The sequence below is a fragment of the Prionailurus bengalensis genome, chromosome B3 (genome assembly GCF_016509475.1).
Source record: "Prionailurus bengalensis isolate Pbe53 chromosome B3, Fcat_Pben_1.1_paternal_pri, whole genome shotgun sequence".
NCBI lineage: Eukaryota > Metazoa > Chordata > Mammalia > Carnivora > Felidae > Prionailurus > Prionailurus bengalensis.
In genome coordinates, this window is record NC_057355.1 from 53786695 (window position 1) to 53801052 (window position 14358).

Below are 14358 nucleotides of genomic sequence, written 5' to 3' on the forward strand. Positions count from 1 at the left end.
TTAATTACACTTTTAGTACCTCTGGGGAGGAATGGAAGTAAAGGAAGATGTTCACAATCTTATTCTTTATGTAACCTGAATATTTTTGAAGAAGATAAATGTGGTAGTATATGATTTTTAAAAATGGGAAACACTTTAAAAATGGCCTATAAATTATGCCTTCGTGTTCCAAAATGTTCTTTGCTAATAAGGTGAAAAAGGGGGAGATCATGTAAACTGTTTACATAAACTGTTTGTTTTCCAGCTTTGTCCCTGTTGCATCAAAAGGAAGTGCCATCAGGAGTCCACCTGCCTATCTCCCAACTCTGATAATTAACTTTTATTCCTGGTGCAGGAGCTGTGTGTGTCCTAGGTGCAGTGTTAAGGTCACAAGTTATGAAATACTAAGAGAGAAAACCTATACTCTTGAAAAATTTAACATTGTGTAATAATTGATGCTATAAAATCTCTCATAACTATTTTTATTATGCAAATGTCAATGTTTGTATCAATTATACAATATAAATTATCTTTTTTTATATATACATATAAAGGTGTGGGTGAAAATTTGACTGATCCGTCTGTGATAAAAGCAGAAGAAAAGAGGTAATGTTTTAATAATTTCATGAAGATATGTTTATAATTTCAAATTCTACATTTCTATTTGCATAAACTGTCTTTTTTTTTTTCTTTTTTCTTTTTTTAACTACCAATTCCACAGATCCTGTGATATGGTTTTTGGCCCAGCAAATCTAGGTGAAGATGCAATAAAAAACTTTAGAGCAAAACATCACTGTAATTCTTGTTGTAGAAAGCTTAAACTTCCAGGTAACATTTTCTTAGTATAACGTATAAATTGTTAGCACATTTGGTTACTACAATTCTTCATAAAGCTGAGGGCATAAATACACATTATTTAATAAATGGATCTATGTTTTCTTTAATTGCTTTTAAAAATACAAAGTTTGTTAATTTAATACATTTATTATGTGTCTGCTCGCTGCCAAGAATTGTGCTAGATGTTAACAGTACAATTGTGAACCAGACAAACATGATCCCTGACCTCAATGGAATTTAGTCAAATCTTAGATACTGACAGGATTAACAGGTAGGACTGTTGTTAATGCCAAACAGAAGAAATAGAACAGGTAAGCAGGTAAGAGGTCAGGGAGTGATACCTGAGGAACTGACAGATTGCCTAAAACTGAAGGTTAAATAGACTTTAAAGTTAGCCTGGCAAAGAGTTGGAGGAGTATTCCCATGAAGCAGGAACAAGAACTTCAGATATATTCTCTCAGGATTGTAATTTCATTTATACATTTGAAAAATTACCAGTTACTATTGAATCTAAGCTATAGCACAAACCAGTGGTTCTCATTCTTTGGTGTGTATCAGCCTCCTTGTGAAACTTTTTAAAAATTACAGCTTCCTGAGGGGTGGCTCAGTCGGTTGAGCGGTTAAGCGTCCAACTTCGGCTGAGGTCACGATCTCACAGTTTGTGAGTTCGAGCCCTGCGTTGGGCTCTGTGCTGACAGCTTGGAGCCTAGAGCCTGCTTCTGATTCTGTGTCTCCCTCTCTTTCTCTGCCCTTCCACTGCTCATGCTCTGTCTCTCTCTCTCTCTCTCTCTCTCTCTCTGAAAAATAAACATTAAAAATTTTTTTAAAAAATCTCTGCCTGAGACTTAACCCTTGAGCTGTGTTTTTTAATGTCCCTGTCATTATGACTGATAGATAACTCAGTAGTTAAGAGGTTGGAGTTAGGAGCCAGATTGCGTGGGTCCAGAAAATACCTACATTATAGAGATAGGTTTTTTGTTTTGTTTTTTAGAATTAAATGAATTAGTATTTGTGAAGTACCTAGAACAGTGCCAGGCACATAGTAAGCATGTAAATGCTACTTTTTTTTTTTTTTAATGTTTATTTATGAGGAAGACACAGATCAGAAGCAGGCTCCAGGCTCTGAGCTGTCAGCACAGAGCCTGATGCAGAGCTCGAACTCACAAACAGCAAGACCTGAGCCGAAGTCGGACAGCCAATGGACTGAGCCACCCAGATGCCCCAATGCCACAGTTTTTAATTGTTGATTGTTAATGTACAGAAAGACCATTAATTCTTGTGTTTGTTTTTTTTCTTTCTTTATTAACCTTGGGTTTTTTCTTTGGTTTGGGTTTTTTTTTTATTTTTGTTTATTTTTTTGTTTGGTTTGAGTTTTGTTGTTATTGTTTGGAGGTTTTTGTTTTGTTTTTGTTTTTTGTTGACCTTGTATCCTACAACTAAGGTAACATAATTCTAGGAATTGTTTTTTGTTTTGTTTTGTAAACTTACTGGAATTTTCTGTATAGATAGTAGAGACAGTTATATTCCTTTTCAACCTATATGCCTTTTATTTCCTTTTTTCTTGACTTTTTGCACTGGCAAGAAATTCTCATACAGTGTTGAATAGTGAAAGGAATAGTGAAAGTAGAATCTGCTTTGTTCCTGATCTTAAAGGGAAAGCCTTCGGTCTTCCACCATTAACATGATGCTAGCTTGTAAGAGTTTTTTAGATATACTTTATTAGGTTGAGAAAATTTTCTTCACTTCTTGTTTCTTGAAAATGTTTATCCTGAATGGGTATTAAATTTTGTCAGATATTTTGTCTGCATGTGTTTATATGGTCATTTGTGTTTTCTTCTTTAATAGGTTAATAGTACATTGTATTGCCTCGATTTTTGAAATGTTGAACCAGTCATGCATTCAGGACAGACTACTTTGTCATGATATATTACCCTTTTTTATGTATTGTTGGACTCACTTTATTCATATGTTGTTGAGGCTTTTTGCATCTGTGTTCATGAAGAATATTGGTCTATGTTTGTGGTTTTTTTCCTTGTACTATCTTTCTCTTCTTTTGGTATCACCGTAATATTGACCTTAAAAATAAGTTAGAAATGTTCACACCTTTTCTTTTTCGAGGAACAAATTATATAGAATCGATACTTTTCTCATTTTAAATGTTTGATAGAATTGTCAAGTAAAACTCTCTCAGTCTGAAGTTCTTTGTCAGATGGTTTTTAAGGAACAGTTTAATATGTTAATTGATGTAGGATTGTTGGGGTCATCCATTTTTTTATTATTTATTTATTTAATGTTTATTCATTTTTGAGAGACAGAGACCACGGGAGGGGCAGAGAGAGAGGGAGACAGAGAATTTGAAACAGGCTCCAGGCTCTGAGCTGTCAGCACAGAGCCCGATGTGGGGCTCAAACTCACGAATTGCGAGATCGTGACCCGAGCTGAAGTCGGACCCTCAACTGAGTGAGCCACCCATGCGCCCCAGAGGGGTCATCCATTTTTTAAATTGAGTTTTAGTAGTTTGTGTCTTTCAAGGAATTGGTTTGTTTTACTTAAGTTGTCAAATTTATGGGCATAGGGTTATTTATATACTAATTTGTTCAATGTCTGGGATCTTGTGAGTCCTTTCTTATGATAATTTGTTTTTTGTTTCTTCGCCATTCTGGCTAAGGTTTATTAGTTCTTTTGATACTTTGAGAGAACCAGCTTTTCTTTGCATTGTTTTACTCTACTTTCTGTTTTCAATTTCATTGATTTATTCTCTTTATTCTGTCTTTCTGCTTGCTTTGGGTCATTTGTTCTTTGTTAAAGTAAAAACTTGGATTATTTGGGAATGCAAGCTGGTGCAGCCACTCTGGAAAACAGTATGGAGGTTCCTCAAAAAACTAAAAATAGAACTACCCTAAGACCCAGCATTTGCACTACTAGGCATTTATCCAAGGGATACAGGTGTGCTGTTTTGAAGGGACACATGCACCCCCATGTTTATAGCAGCACTCTCCACAATAGCCAAAGTATGGAAAGACCCCAAATGTCCATCGATGGATGAATGGATAAAGAAAATGTGGTATATATATATATATATATATATATATATATATATATACATATACATACATACATACATAAAATGGAGTATTACTCAGCAATCAAAAAGAATGAAATCTTGCCATTTGCAACTATGTGGATGGAACTGGAGGGTATTATGCTAAGTGAAATTAGTCAGAGAAAGACAAAAATCATATGATGTCACTCATATGAGGACTTTAAGAGACAAAACAGATCAACATAAGGGCAGGGAAACAAAAATAATATAAAAACAGGGAGGGGGACAAAACAGAAGAGACTCATAAATATGGAGAACAAACTGAGGGTTACTGGAGGGGTCGTAGGAGGGGGGGATGGGCTAAATGGTAAGAGGCACTAAGGAATCTACTCCTGAAATCATTGTTGCACTATATGCTAACTAATTTGGATGTAAATTTTAAAAAACAAAAAATAAAATAAAAAGAAATAATAATAAGAAATGAACCTGGTGGGGGGAAATACTTGGATTATTGATTTGAGGCCTTTTCTAACAAGAAGTTTACTTCTATAAATTTCTTTCTTTCTTTCTCTTTCTTTCTTTCTTTCTTTCTTTCTTTCTTTCTTTCTTTCTCTTTTTCTTTCTTTCTTTTTCTTTCTTTCTTTCTTTCTTTTCTTTCTCTCTCTTTTTCTTTCTTTCTCTTTCTTTCTTTCCTTCCTTCCTTCCTTCCTTCCTTCCTTCCTTCCTTCCTTCTTTCCTTCCTTCCTTCCTTCTTTCCTCCCTTCCTTCCTTCCTTCCTTCCTTCCTTCCTTCCTTCCTTCCTTCCTTTTTTAGCAGGACCATGCAAACAGGGAAGGGGCAGAGAGAGAGAGGGAGATATAGAATCCAAAGCTGGCTCCAGACTGACTTGTCAGCACACAGCCCAACATGGAACTCTTAACCCGTGAACCATGAGATCATGACCTGAGCCAAAGTCAGACGCTGAACCGACTGAGCCACCCAGGAGCCCCTTATATATATGTTAATTATATTTGAAGTGGGCTGCTTGCAGACAGCATATAGTTGGGTCATAGGTTTAATTTGTTTTTTTGTGTTGTTGTTTTTTTTTTTTACTTAACAATTTCCATTTTTAACTAATGTTTCAGACCCTTTACATTTTACATAATTATTGATGTGATTAGATACAGATCTTCTGTTGTACTCTTTTCTGATTAATGCCTTCTTTTTCCGCCCCCCACTCTGTTTTAGTATTGTTTTATCTTTATGTTTATTTTTTTTAGCGGTTGCTCTTAGTTCTTCTTATCAAGAATGTGTATATTTTGCCTTCATTCTTGAAGGCTATTTTTTACTGGATCTAGAATTTTAGGTTGATACTTCTTTCAGGGCATAGAAAATGTTTGCTGTTTTCTGGCCTCTGTTATCTCTGATGAAAATTTCACAGTCATTTGAATTGTTCTTCTCCTATATGTGATGTATCATTATAATCTAGCTTGTTTCAAAATTTGGGTTTTCAGCAGTTTGATTATGAGATGTCTAGTTGTAGGTTTTTCTGAGTTTATCTTGGTTCAGGTTTGCTTAGCTTCTTGAATTTGTAAATTTATGATTTTTGTCAAATTGAGGAAGTTTTTAGCTGTTCTTCAAATATTTGTTCTGCATCAATCTCTTTTCATCTCTTTTTGAGACTCACATAATAAGAATATTAGACATTTTTGGGCACCTGGGTGGCTCAGTTGGTTGAGCAACTGACTTTGGCTCAGGTCCTGATCTCACGGTTTGTAAGTTGGAGCCCCACGTCGGGCTCTGTGCTGACAGCTCAGAGCCTGGAGCCTTCTTCTGATTCTGTGTCTCCCTCTCTCTCTGCCCCTCCCCCACTCATGCTCTGTCTCTCTCTGTCTCAGAAATAAATAAACATTAAAAAAAAATATTAGACATGTTTATATTGTTTCTCAGGGACTTGAGTCTCTGGTTATTTCCTTAAAAATTATTTTTTGTCTGTTGTTTAGATTGAATAATTTCTATTGCTCTGTCAAGTTCACAGACTTTTCCCTTACTCTTCATTTCTTCATTCTGCTTTTAAGCCCGCACACTGGATTTGTTGTTTCAGTTATGTTTTTCAGTCCTATAAACTTCCTTTTGGTTCTTTTATACTGATTATTTCTCTGCTGAAAACTTGTTTTTTTCAATCATCTCAAGTTTGTTTGCACCACTTCATGAAATATGGTTGTAATAGCTGGTTTAAAGTCTTTTATCATTCCATCAGAATAATCTTAAGGTTGGCATCACTTGTCTTTTTCTTTGAGATGTTTCTAGTTCTTTGTATCTGGTAATTTTAGAATGTGTCCTAGATATTTTGACTAGGAGATTCTTATTCTTACTAAAAATCCTCTAGAGAATGTTGATTTTTGTTTATTTGTGTTAGTAGACAGCTCATTTAAGCTCAATTTACAAGTCCTAGTCTACCTTTTGTAGCTGTGATTCCAACGTCAGTTTAGTTTTCAAAGCTTTTGCAGTAGTACTTAGGTCAGCCTCACTGTGTCAAACATGGTCAAGTCTGGAAACTGAGTGGAGGTCAGCACATAGTTTAGTCCTCAAAGCCCATCCTATGCTGTCTTTTGACATATTTGCCACTCAAAGGTGAACTTGGGATTTCATACACAAATTTAGGGTATCCCTCTCTCCATTTTCCTCCCTTCCACGATTCCATATTTTGTGATTTTCAAGGCCTTTTTTTTTTTTTTTTTTTTTCTTTTTTGGTTGGAGCAGGACAGGGGTGGGGGGGGTACAGGGGACAGATAAGGTACTTTGCCTGGAAAGTCAGGATTGTGGCTTCCCTATGCTGTCACACATTTCCTTCACCTGAGTCCATTTCTGATGCTAGAAAGAGGGAAAAAAATTTTTTTGGCTCTTAAAGATACCTATTTTTAGTTCTTGTAGTCCCAGAAAAAGGTTTTCTCTTGGAATTGTAGGTGCTTGCCCAGGTTCCACCACCTCAAAAGTGCCTCTTCATGACTGGGACTTGTAGGTAAGGGCCAGAGGAGCAAAAAGAGGGCATTCCCCTCAACATTCTCCATCCCACAGAGTCCCCCTTCCTGATCTTCTGGTCAGAAAGTCTTAAAGCTTTTTCTTTCCATGCTCACTATACATTTCTGAGATCAAGCCAGCTATCTGTAAGTCTAAGCTTGAAAAATAAGAGAGGGGGAAAAAAACCCAGGAAACTCACCACCAATCTAGGCTAGGCCATTCTTCGGGTTTTCATCCCCTTCCTCAATATGTCTGCTGTTAACTTTTCAGGATACTGAGATAGTGACTTTATGCTTATGTGAAGGGTTTTTACTTATAATCAGTGGGAGAGATAGAGTTGAATATCCTTAGTCCATTTTAGCCAGAACTAGAACATAACAGTGGTGAATTTATTAATAGGTAGCCCAGATATAATGTTTATTTGGTTTTGGATCTAATAATATTTTAAGTAGTATATCTATTTTTTTAATTAATTTTTAAATTACTAATATAGTCAAGATTTCGTAGCTTGGAAGAGACCTTAAAAACATTCCAACCCAAATCTGTCATTTTCCAGAACATTTTAGAAGTCAGATAATTTGTCCATGGTTATACCATAAGTTAACATTTTCAGAACTTGAATTATAATTGGGTTTCTTTCCATTGTTCTTGGTGTACAATACAACTACAAATTAATTTGCATTCCCTAAGGCCACACTGGCACAGTCTTTTAAATTTAAAATTTATCAAAATGTACTCATACAATAGCAAATATGTATTTGGATCGTTGAATATAGGCTATCACTCAAAATAAGCAGTTCATATTCTCAGCTGAGAGTTCATATTCTGAGCTCTATTTTATATGGAGATAAAAGCATAAGGATATGTGCATGACTATGGTTAGTTTTAAGTTAAACTTGGTATTACTGCATTGTTTTCCAATTCTGCAACTATTGTCTATAATTCCCAAAATGATTTCATCCTATCCCATAGCTATAAATGTAATCTGCATACTGATAGTACCATGTTTAACTGAATGAAGACTTACTGTCTTTCCTGAGCTCCTGTTTCTGTATTCAGTTTCTTACATCTCTACTGGGTTACCCTAAAGTATCTTTATAGGTAGTATATCCATTCCACAACTCTTGACTCTCATTTCCCACCCATCATTTCCAGCTCAGCTTTACCCTGAGTAAACCAGTGTTTACTCAGTTGCTTAGACCAAAACCTAAAAGTTAATTGGTTTTTTTCTCTCACCTTGCATTCCCAATCTTTTGAACTCTGTCTGCTCTGCTCTGAAATCTTCCTAGAATTTATCCATTTCTCTTAATCTTTGTTGCCACCACTTCTTTCATGTGTTCTTGCCAAATGCCCCTAACAAGACTTAACATGACAGTCAGAATAGACACTTAAATTTGATTATGTTCCTTCCTTAATACTGCTTAGTACCTTCCAACAGATTTTCTTTTTTTTAATTTTTTTTTAATGTTTATTTTTGACAGAGAGAGAGAGACAGAGCATGAGCAGGGGAGGGGCAGAGAGAGTGGGAGACACAGCATCCGAAGCAGGCTCCAGGCTCTGAGCTGTCAGCACAGAGCCCGACGCAGGGCTCGAACTCACAGACGGCGAGATCATGACCTGAGCCAAAGTCGGATGCTCAACCGACTGAGCCACCCAGGCGCCCCCAGATTTTCATTGTAATCTGTACTCCTTACCATAGCTTGCATCCCATAAATCAGGGGTCAACAAACTTTGCTGTAAAAGACAAGGTAGTAAATATTTTAGGCTTTGTGGACCATATGGCCTATGTCTCAGCTACCTGGCTGTACAATGGTAGTGCGGAAATAGCCACAGAACATCTGTAAACAAATGAGCATAGCTGCATTCCAGTAAAACCATTTACAAAAACAGGCAGCAAGTGAGATTTGGCTCACTGGCTAGATTTTGATAACCCTTGGTCTTTAACTGTTGCTTGACCCCATTTGCTACTAGTCTTCCCCTCATTCACTACATACAAGCCATGCTGTCTTCTTGCCATTCTTCAAAAATGCCAAGTTCATTTCCTTTTTACGGTCTGCAGTTAAACTTCCCTCTGCTCAGAGCTTTGATAGGTCATTTCTCAATATTGAGGTCTTTACTCAGATATTACCTCCTGTGCCTCTTCAGCCCAGCCTTGTCTAATGAAAGAATCAGCTTATACTATCTCTTGTCTGGCTCTCACCAGACTGTTTGCTTCAAAGCATTTGTTACTAATAATAATTCTGTTATTTTTCTATTTATTTTTCTTCATCTACAAGAATATAAGTTCCATGAGAGCAGGAACCATACCTGTCTGCCTTGCTTATTGCTATGTTTCCACTCTTACATGAGTTATTGACTCTTGGTCAGAGCAGAATACTTATATGTTGAATGAATGAATGATTTCGTTTTTATGTGTATATATTTTGTGACTTTTTAATTAAAAACTACCTCCTAGAAAATAGATGTGGCACATTTAGAGGAAAATTGATTTAGAAAATGTTCTTAACTTTTCATTTCTAAGAAATACTGACTTTTTTCTTCTTTTTTTGTTGGGGGTGTGAATATAGATCTGAAGAGGAATGACTATACACCTGATAAAATTATATTTCCTCAGGATGAACCTTCAGATTTGACTCTTCAGCCTGGAAATTCCACCAAAGAATCAGAATCAACTAATTCTATTCGTCTGATGTTATAATATTACTGAATCATTGTGGGTTTTTTTGCCTACACCTCACAAAAATGTTACCTTGTCATTTTTCCTTCAGGAGGAAATTGTTTGGTAATAGAGAAAAATGTGTGCAAATGAATATGCTGATTCTGGCACTGTTAAAAGGTCGGTATTCTTTTGACCTGATTAAACTAGTCAGTCAGGAGCTCCCTATAGGATACAGCTGGCAGCTGTTAAATTTTAAAGGTAAAGGAAAATTAGTATTTATAACTTTTTAAAGGGCTCTTTTAGCAGAAGATTTCATTTGACTTTGTTCTGATGAGGGTGACACCCTCTCTCATGTGGTGCAATACCATTAACCAAAGTTAAGTGTCAGTGTAGATTTTATTGGCAGCTGGTTTCCTGCCATTCAGCTAGTGAAATGAAGAAATCACCCAGCCTTTTGGTTAAATGGCAGACGTCTTCCTCAGTATGTTTTAGTGTGTTCAGTGATGATGTCACTAGTCCCCAACTAGATGCTTGTTGGCCACGGAAAAGGAGATGATTTATTATTCTAGATCCATAGGGATACAAGAAGCCTGAGCTGAAAACTATTTTCACAGAGGGACTTTATGAATCAGGATTAGGCTCCATATTTAAAGATGGAGCCAATTTTTTTTTGTTAAATAGACCCCAAATTGTGCAAAGGTATTAGTGTTATTTTTTTTTTAACATTGTTTTTTCAAGTCATTGTTAAGTAGAAGAAAGCCATGGTAAACTGGTCTAACCTAAATATATCAGAGGAGAAACTTGTTGTTCAAGAGCAGTTACCTTGTAAAAAAAGTTCAAGTGCTTTTTTCCTATCTGTAACTGTAGTGACAACCTGGAAGCTACACACTTCTCCAAAGATCTTATTGACAGTACACCAAATCAGAATGTAAACGTAAATTCTTGCTTCTATTTAAAATTGTGTAGGAACACCTGAACATGAGTATTGTTTGTGGTACTTATTTAAGAAATTGAGTTGGATTATCATTATGTGATGTCGGGAGATTGCAATGTAACTTTATGCCAATAAAATGTACTTTAACTGCCCCAGATACTGTTGAATACTCAACAACAAGAAAAGCTTTCATCTGACTAAAGTTTTACGCTTTTTTTCTCTTTGTTTCCTAGGTACTAATTTTAATTTTTATTTAGGAAGGAGCAGTGTAAATCTTACTTGTATTCAGTAGTGTATCTCATAGATACAGACAAGGCAAGAAGAGATGAGCTGTTTAAATAGTGTTTAATATTAATGGGGGGGAGGGGAAGAAAGAAAAAGTGTATTAAATATATTATACTATATACATTTTGTATATCATTAAATCTTTAAAAGAAATTAAATAAATTTATTCTTGTTTACAGATGTTTACTGAGTTCAATCATTCTGAAAAATTATCTATGTTTTCAAAGTGTTTTTTTAATTACAGAGTATCAGCTTTTTTAAATGAACCATTTTGTACGCCTTTCATCTTCTGTCCTGTGTATTGTTTAATGTGGTCTTGGTTTCCTCCTCTCTCTCTCTCTGTGTCTCTCTCTCTCTCTCTCTCTCTTTTCAATCTGTTTCTTGTTATGTCAGAAAATGGAGATATGGGTTATCTTTTGAAATTTAATTTTATGTTGATTATTTTCATAAGATGTTAATAGTAACCAGTCTTTATGTAGCACTTAATATGTGCCAGGCATTACTCTAACTGCTTTATATATAAAGTACTTACACCCATTTAATCCTTACAACAATCTTATGAAATATAGGTTATTATCTTGTTTTACCAATTAGAAAATAAAAGCATTAGATAAAGTAACTTTCCTAAGATTCTTATAATTAGAATGTAGCAGCACTAGGATTCAAACCCGGGAAACTGGCTTTTGAGTATGCTCTTGAGCCCTGTGTTATGTTGACTTTTAAGCATAGTGATGATTGATTTCTGTACCAGTTCCTGGTTGCTTTTCCAAACTAAATCTATCCGATAACTTTTTGTTGTTGTTAATTCTGGAAAGTAACAGTTTACCCGAAGACCACATTTCTCATTCCAAAGAAGTATGATCTTTCCTTAGATTACTGAATTTTGTCATTATTACTCTGGTCTGAAAGTGTCATTTGCATAATCTCTTTAGCATTTTCTTCTCAGTGTCATTCTGCTGAGAACAGAGCTCATCTCTTTGCCAAATTACTTTTTTTTTTTTTTTTTTTTTTTTTGAGAGCGCACATGAGCAGGGGAGGGGCAGACAGAGAGGGAGCGGAGTCCATCACGAGGCTGGATCTCAGGACTGTGATCATGACCTGAGCCGAAATCAAGAGTCAGGAGTCAGATGCTTAACCAACTGAGCCACCCAGGTGTCCCCCAAATTACTTCTTAAAACGTCTTACATAGATGTTCTCTGATAATTTGCCTTCATCTATCTGGGGATCTATGAGCCTTCATTATTTTTAAAGTAATGCATGTTCATTGTATTGTAAGGTAAATATTTTAAAATGTAAAGAAAAATATAAAAATTACCCTTGTTTCCCAGCCTTAAATTGGGCTGTTGTTTCATAGATATATACCCCATTAGATTGTACATTTCACAGAGGAAAGGACCTTTAGGATTTTTCACTACTATATCACCCAGCACCTTGCATAGTTCATAATTTGTGATATGTATACTGAAAAAAAAACAAAACATGAATTTTTTAATGTTTTTCTACAATACCAAACTTTCTCTTGAGGAAGATAGATCACAGTGATATATATAGTCTTATGTGTTTAAGCAGACAATCAAAGCAAGTGTACCCAGTAGTCATTTATCACTCAGAGATCAAGTAATTATTTGCAGAAAAGGATGAATCCATGTGTGGGCATTTTTGTGATCCTTCTGCTCTCATTGTTTCCCAGCTAGATTTCACAAAGGTACCTGTTTTGGGGGAACCTGGATCCTCAGATCAGTCACAACTGGTGCTTAATTAATTGTTCAGTAATTATGTACTGGAGTGAAACCTCCCAACCAATGTGTGGCTCTCAAAACTTGGTCTGTGTTACCAACTGCGAGCTGTCTTATTTATTTTTGTGTTTCCCTTAGTGCCTTGTTGGAGTTTGTAGTATAGAATATAGGTGCTCAATAAGTATGTGTACCACAGAATATTTCTAGTATTAGATAATCTGTGAGCCTTTTAGGGAAAATCCCAAGCTATGGTTTTGAACCTCTGGAATATATTTTCCTTCTGCACTCTGGAAATTCCTCAAAGCAGAATTTCTAACTGGAGTCCATGATTCTGCCTTAGTGGTAACGAACAGAGAGCAGGGAGGGAGAGGACATGGTTATTCAGAAAAGCTACACACTCCACAATAACTGCTTGCTTTCGTGTGCTGCCCTACTCTACATTTAGCTCCCTGGTGTTCCCCTCCCCCCTCCTTGGGATTTCCTAATGTTTATTTTAGAGAGAGAGAGAGAGACAGAGTGAGTGGGGGAGGGCAGAGAGAGGCAGACAGTCCAAAGCAGGCTGCAGTCTCAGCTGGCAGCACAGAGCCGGACGTGGGGCTCAAACTCACAAGCTATGAGATCATAGAACCGTAGTCAGACGCTCAACCAACTGAGCCACCAGGTGCCCCTTTTCCTTGGAATTTCTGTGCAATCTGCATCCATGGAACTTTTCTTTCATTTTAATTATAAATGTCTTGGTATATGTTTCTAAAGTGTGAGAACTGATATCTTCACGCCTCAAAAATTAAGTTTCTCAATTTCAGAAAATGTTCTCCAAAAAAATTTTTTTACGGTTTGGTTGAGTCAGGACCCAGGTAAGATTTATTTATACATTGCAGTTGTTTGATTTATCTTTACAACTGCAGTGTATAAATAATTTAATCTTGATTTGTCTTTAAAGTCTCTTGATATATATAGGCTTCAACCACTCCCCACCACCACCGACCAATTCATTTCTTTTTCAATTTATTTATTTTGAGAGGGAGAGAAGGAGTTTGTGTGTACTAGCAGGGGAGGGGCAGAGAGGGGGGAGGAAAGAGAATCCCAAAGCAGGCCCTACACTGTCAGCACAGAGCCCCCCTGTGGGGCTGAAACTCAGGAACTGCGAGATCATGTTTCAGGTGAGCTGAAACTAAGAGTCGGTTGCCCAGCCAACTGAGCCACCCAGGCACCCCCAATTCATTTTTTGAAGAATCTGATCATTTGTTCTAAAAAGTATTCCAGGAGTACCTGGGTGGCTCTAGTCCATTAAGCAGCTCAGGTCATGATTTCACGGTTTGTGAGTTTGAGCCCCATCTTGGGCTCTGTGCTCACAGCTGGGAGCCTGGAGCTGCTTCAGATTCTATGCCTCCCTTTCTCTCTGCTCCTCCCCCACTTGCACTGTCCCTCTCAAAAATAAATCTTAAAAAAAATGTTTCCCACATTCAAGATTTTGCTAATTCTTTCCCTTAGGTGCCATTTTACGTGTTTCTCTCTTGAATATGCCTTAAATGGTTAGTTAAAGGCTTGGTCAGAGTCTAGATGTTTGATGAGAATGAGTCCTTGGTGGTGGTGTCTAGTTCCATGAGGACACACAGTTCTGGTTGTCTTTTTGATGGTCATTACCTGGATCTATTGATGAGGTCAGTGGTTCTGGAAATGGACCATAGGCACTGAATGTACATAGGGCATTTTCAGGGGCCCCACAAGGTCAAATAATACTATATATTCTATAATCCTAAGATAATACTTGCCTTTTTCTCTGTGTTGAAAGTTTTACTGATGAGGCAAAATGATTGATGGGTCTTAGCACAAGTTGAAGCTGTAGCACCAAACTCTACATGGTGGTCCTGTCCTTCAGTCTAAT

General features: G+C 36.6%; 1 protein-coding gene across 1 annotated transcript in view; it reads left to right on the forward strand.

Annotated features, from left to right (window-relative positions):
• TRPM7 (transient receptor potential cation channel subfamily M member 7) overlaps nucleotides 1-10649 on the forward strand; it is a 122919-nt gene extending 112270 nt beyond the window's left edge. Inside the window, exons 37-39 of the mRNA XM_043555435.1 lie at nucleotides 534-585; nucleotides 701-807; nucleotides 9427-10649. Coding sequence (XP_043411370.1) covers nucleotides 534-585; nucleotides 701-807; nucleotides 9427-9557 — 290 coding nt within the window. The 3' untranslated portion in view covers nucleotides 9558-10649. The remainder of the gene's footprint in view (nucleotides 1-533; nucleotides 586-700; nucleotides 808-9426) is intronic.
• The last annotated feature ends 3709 nt before the right edge of the window (nucleotides 10650-14358 follow it).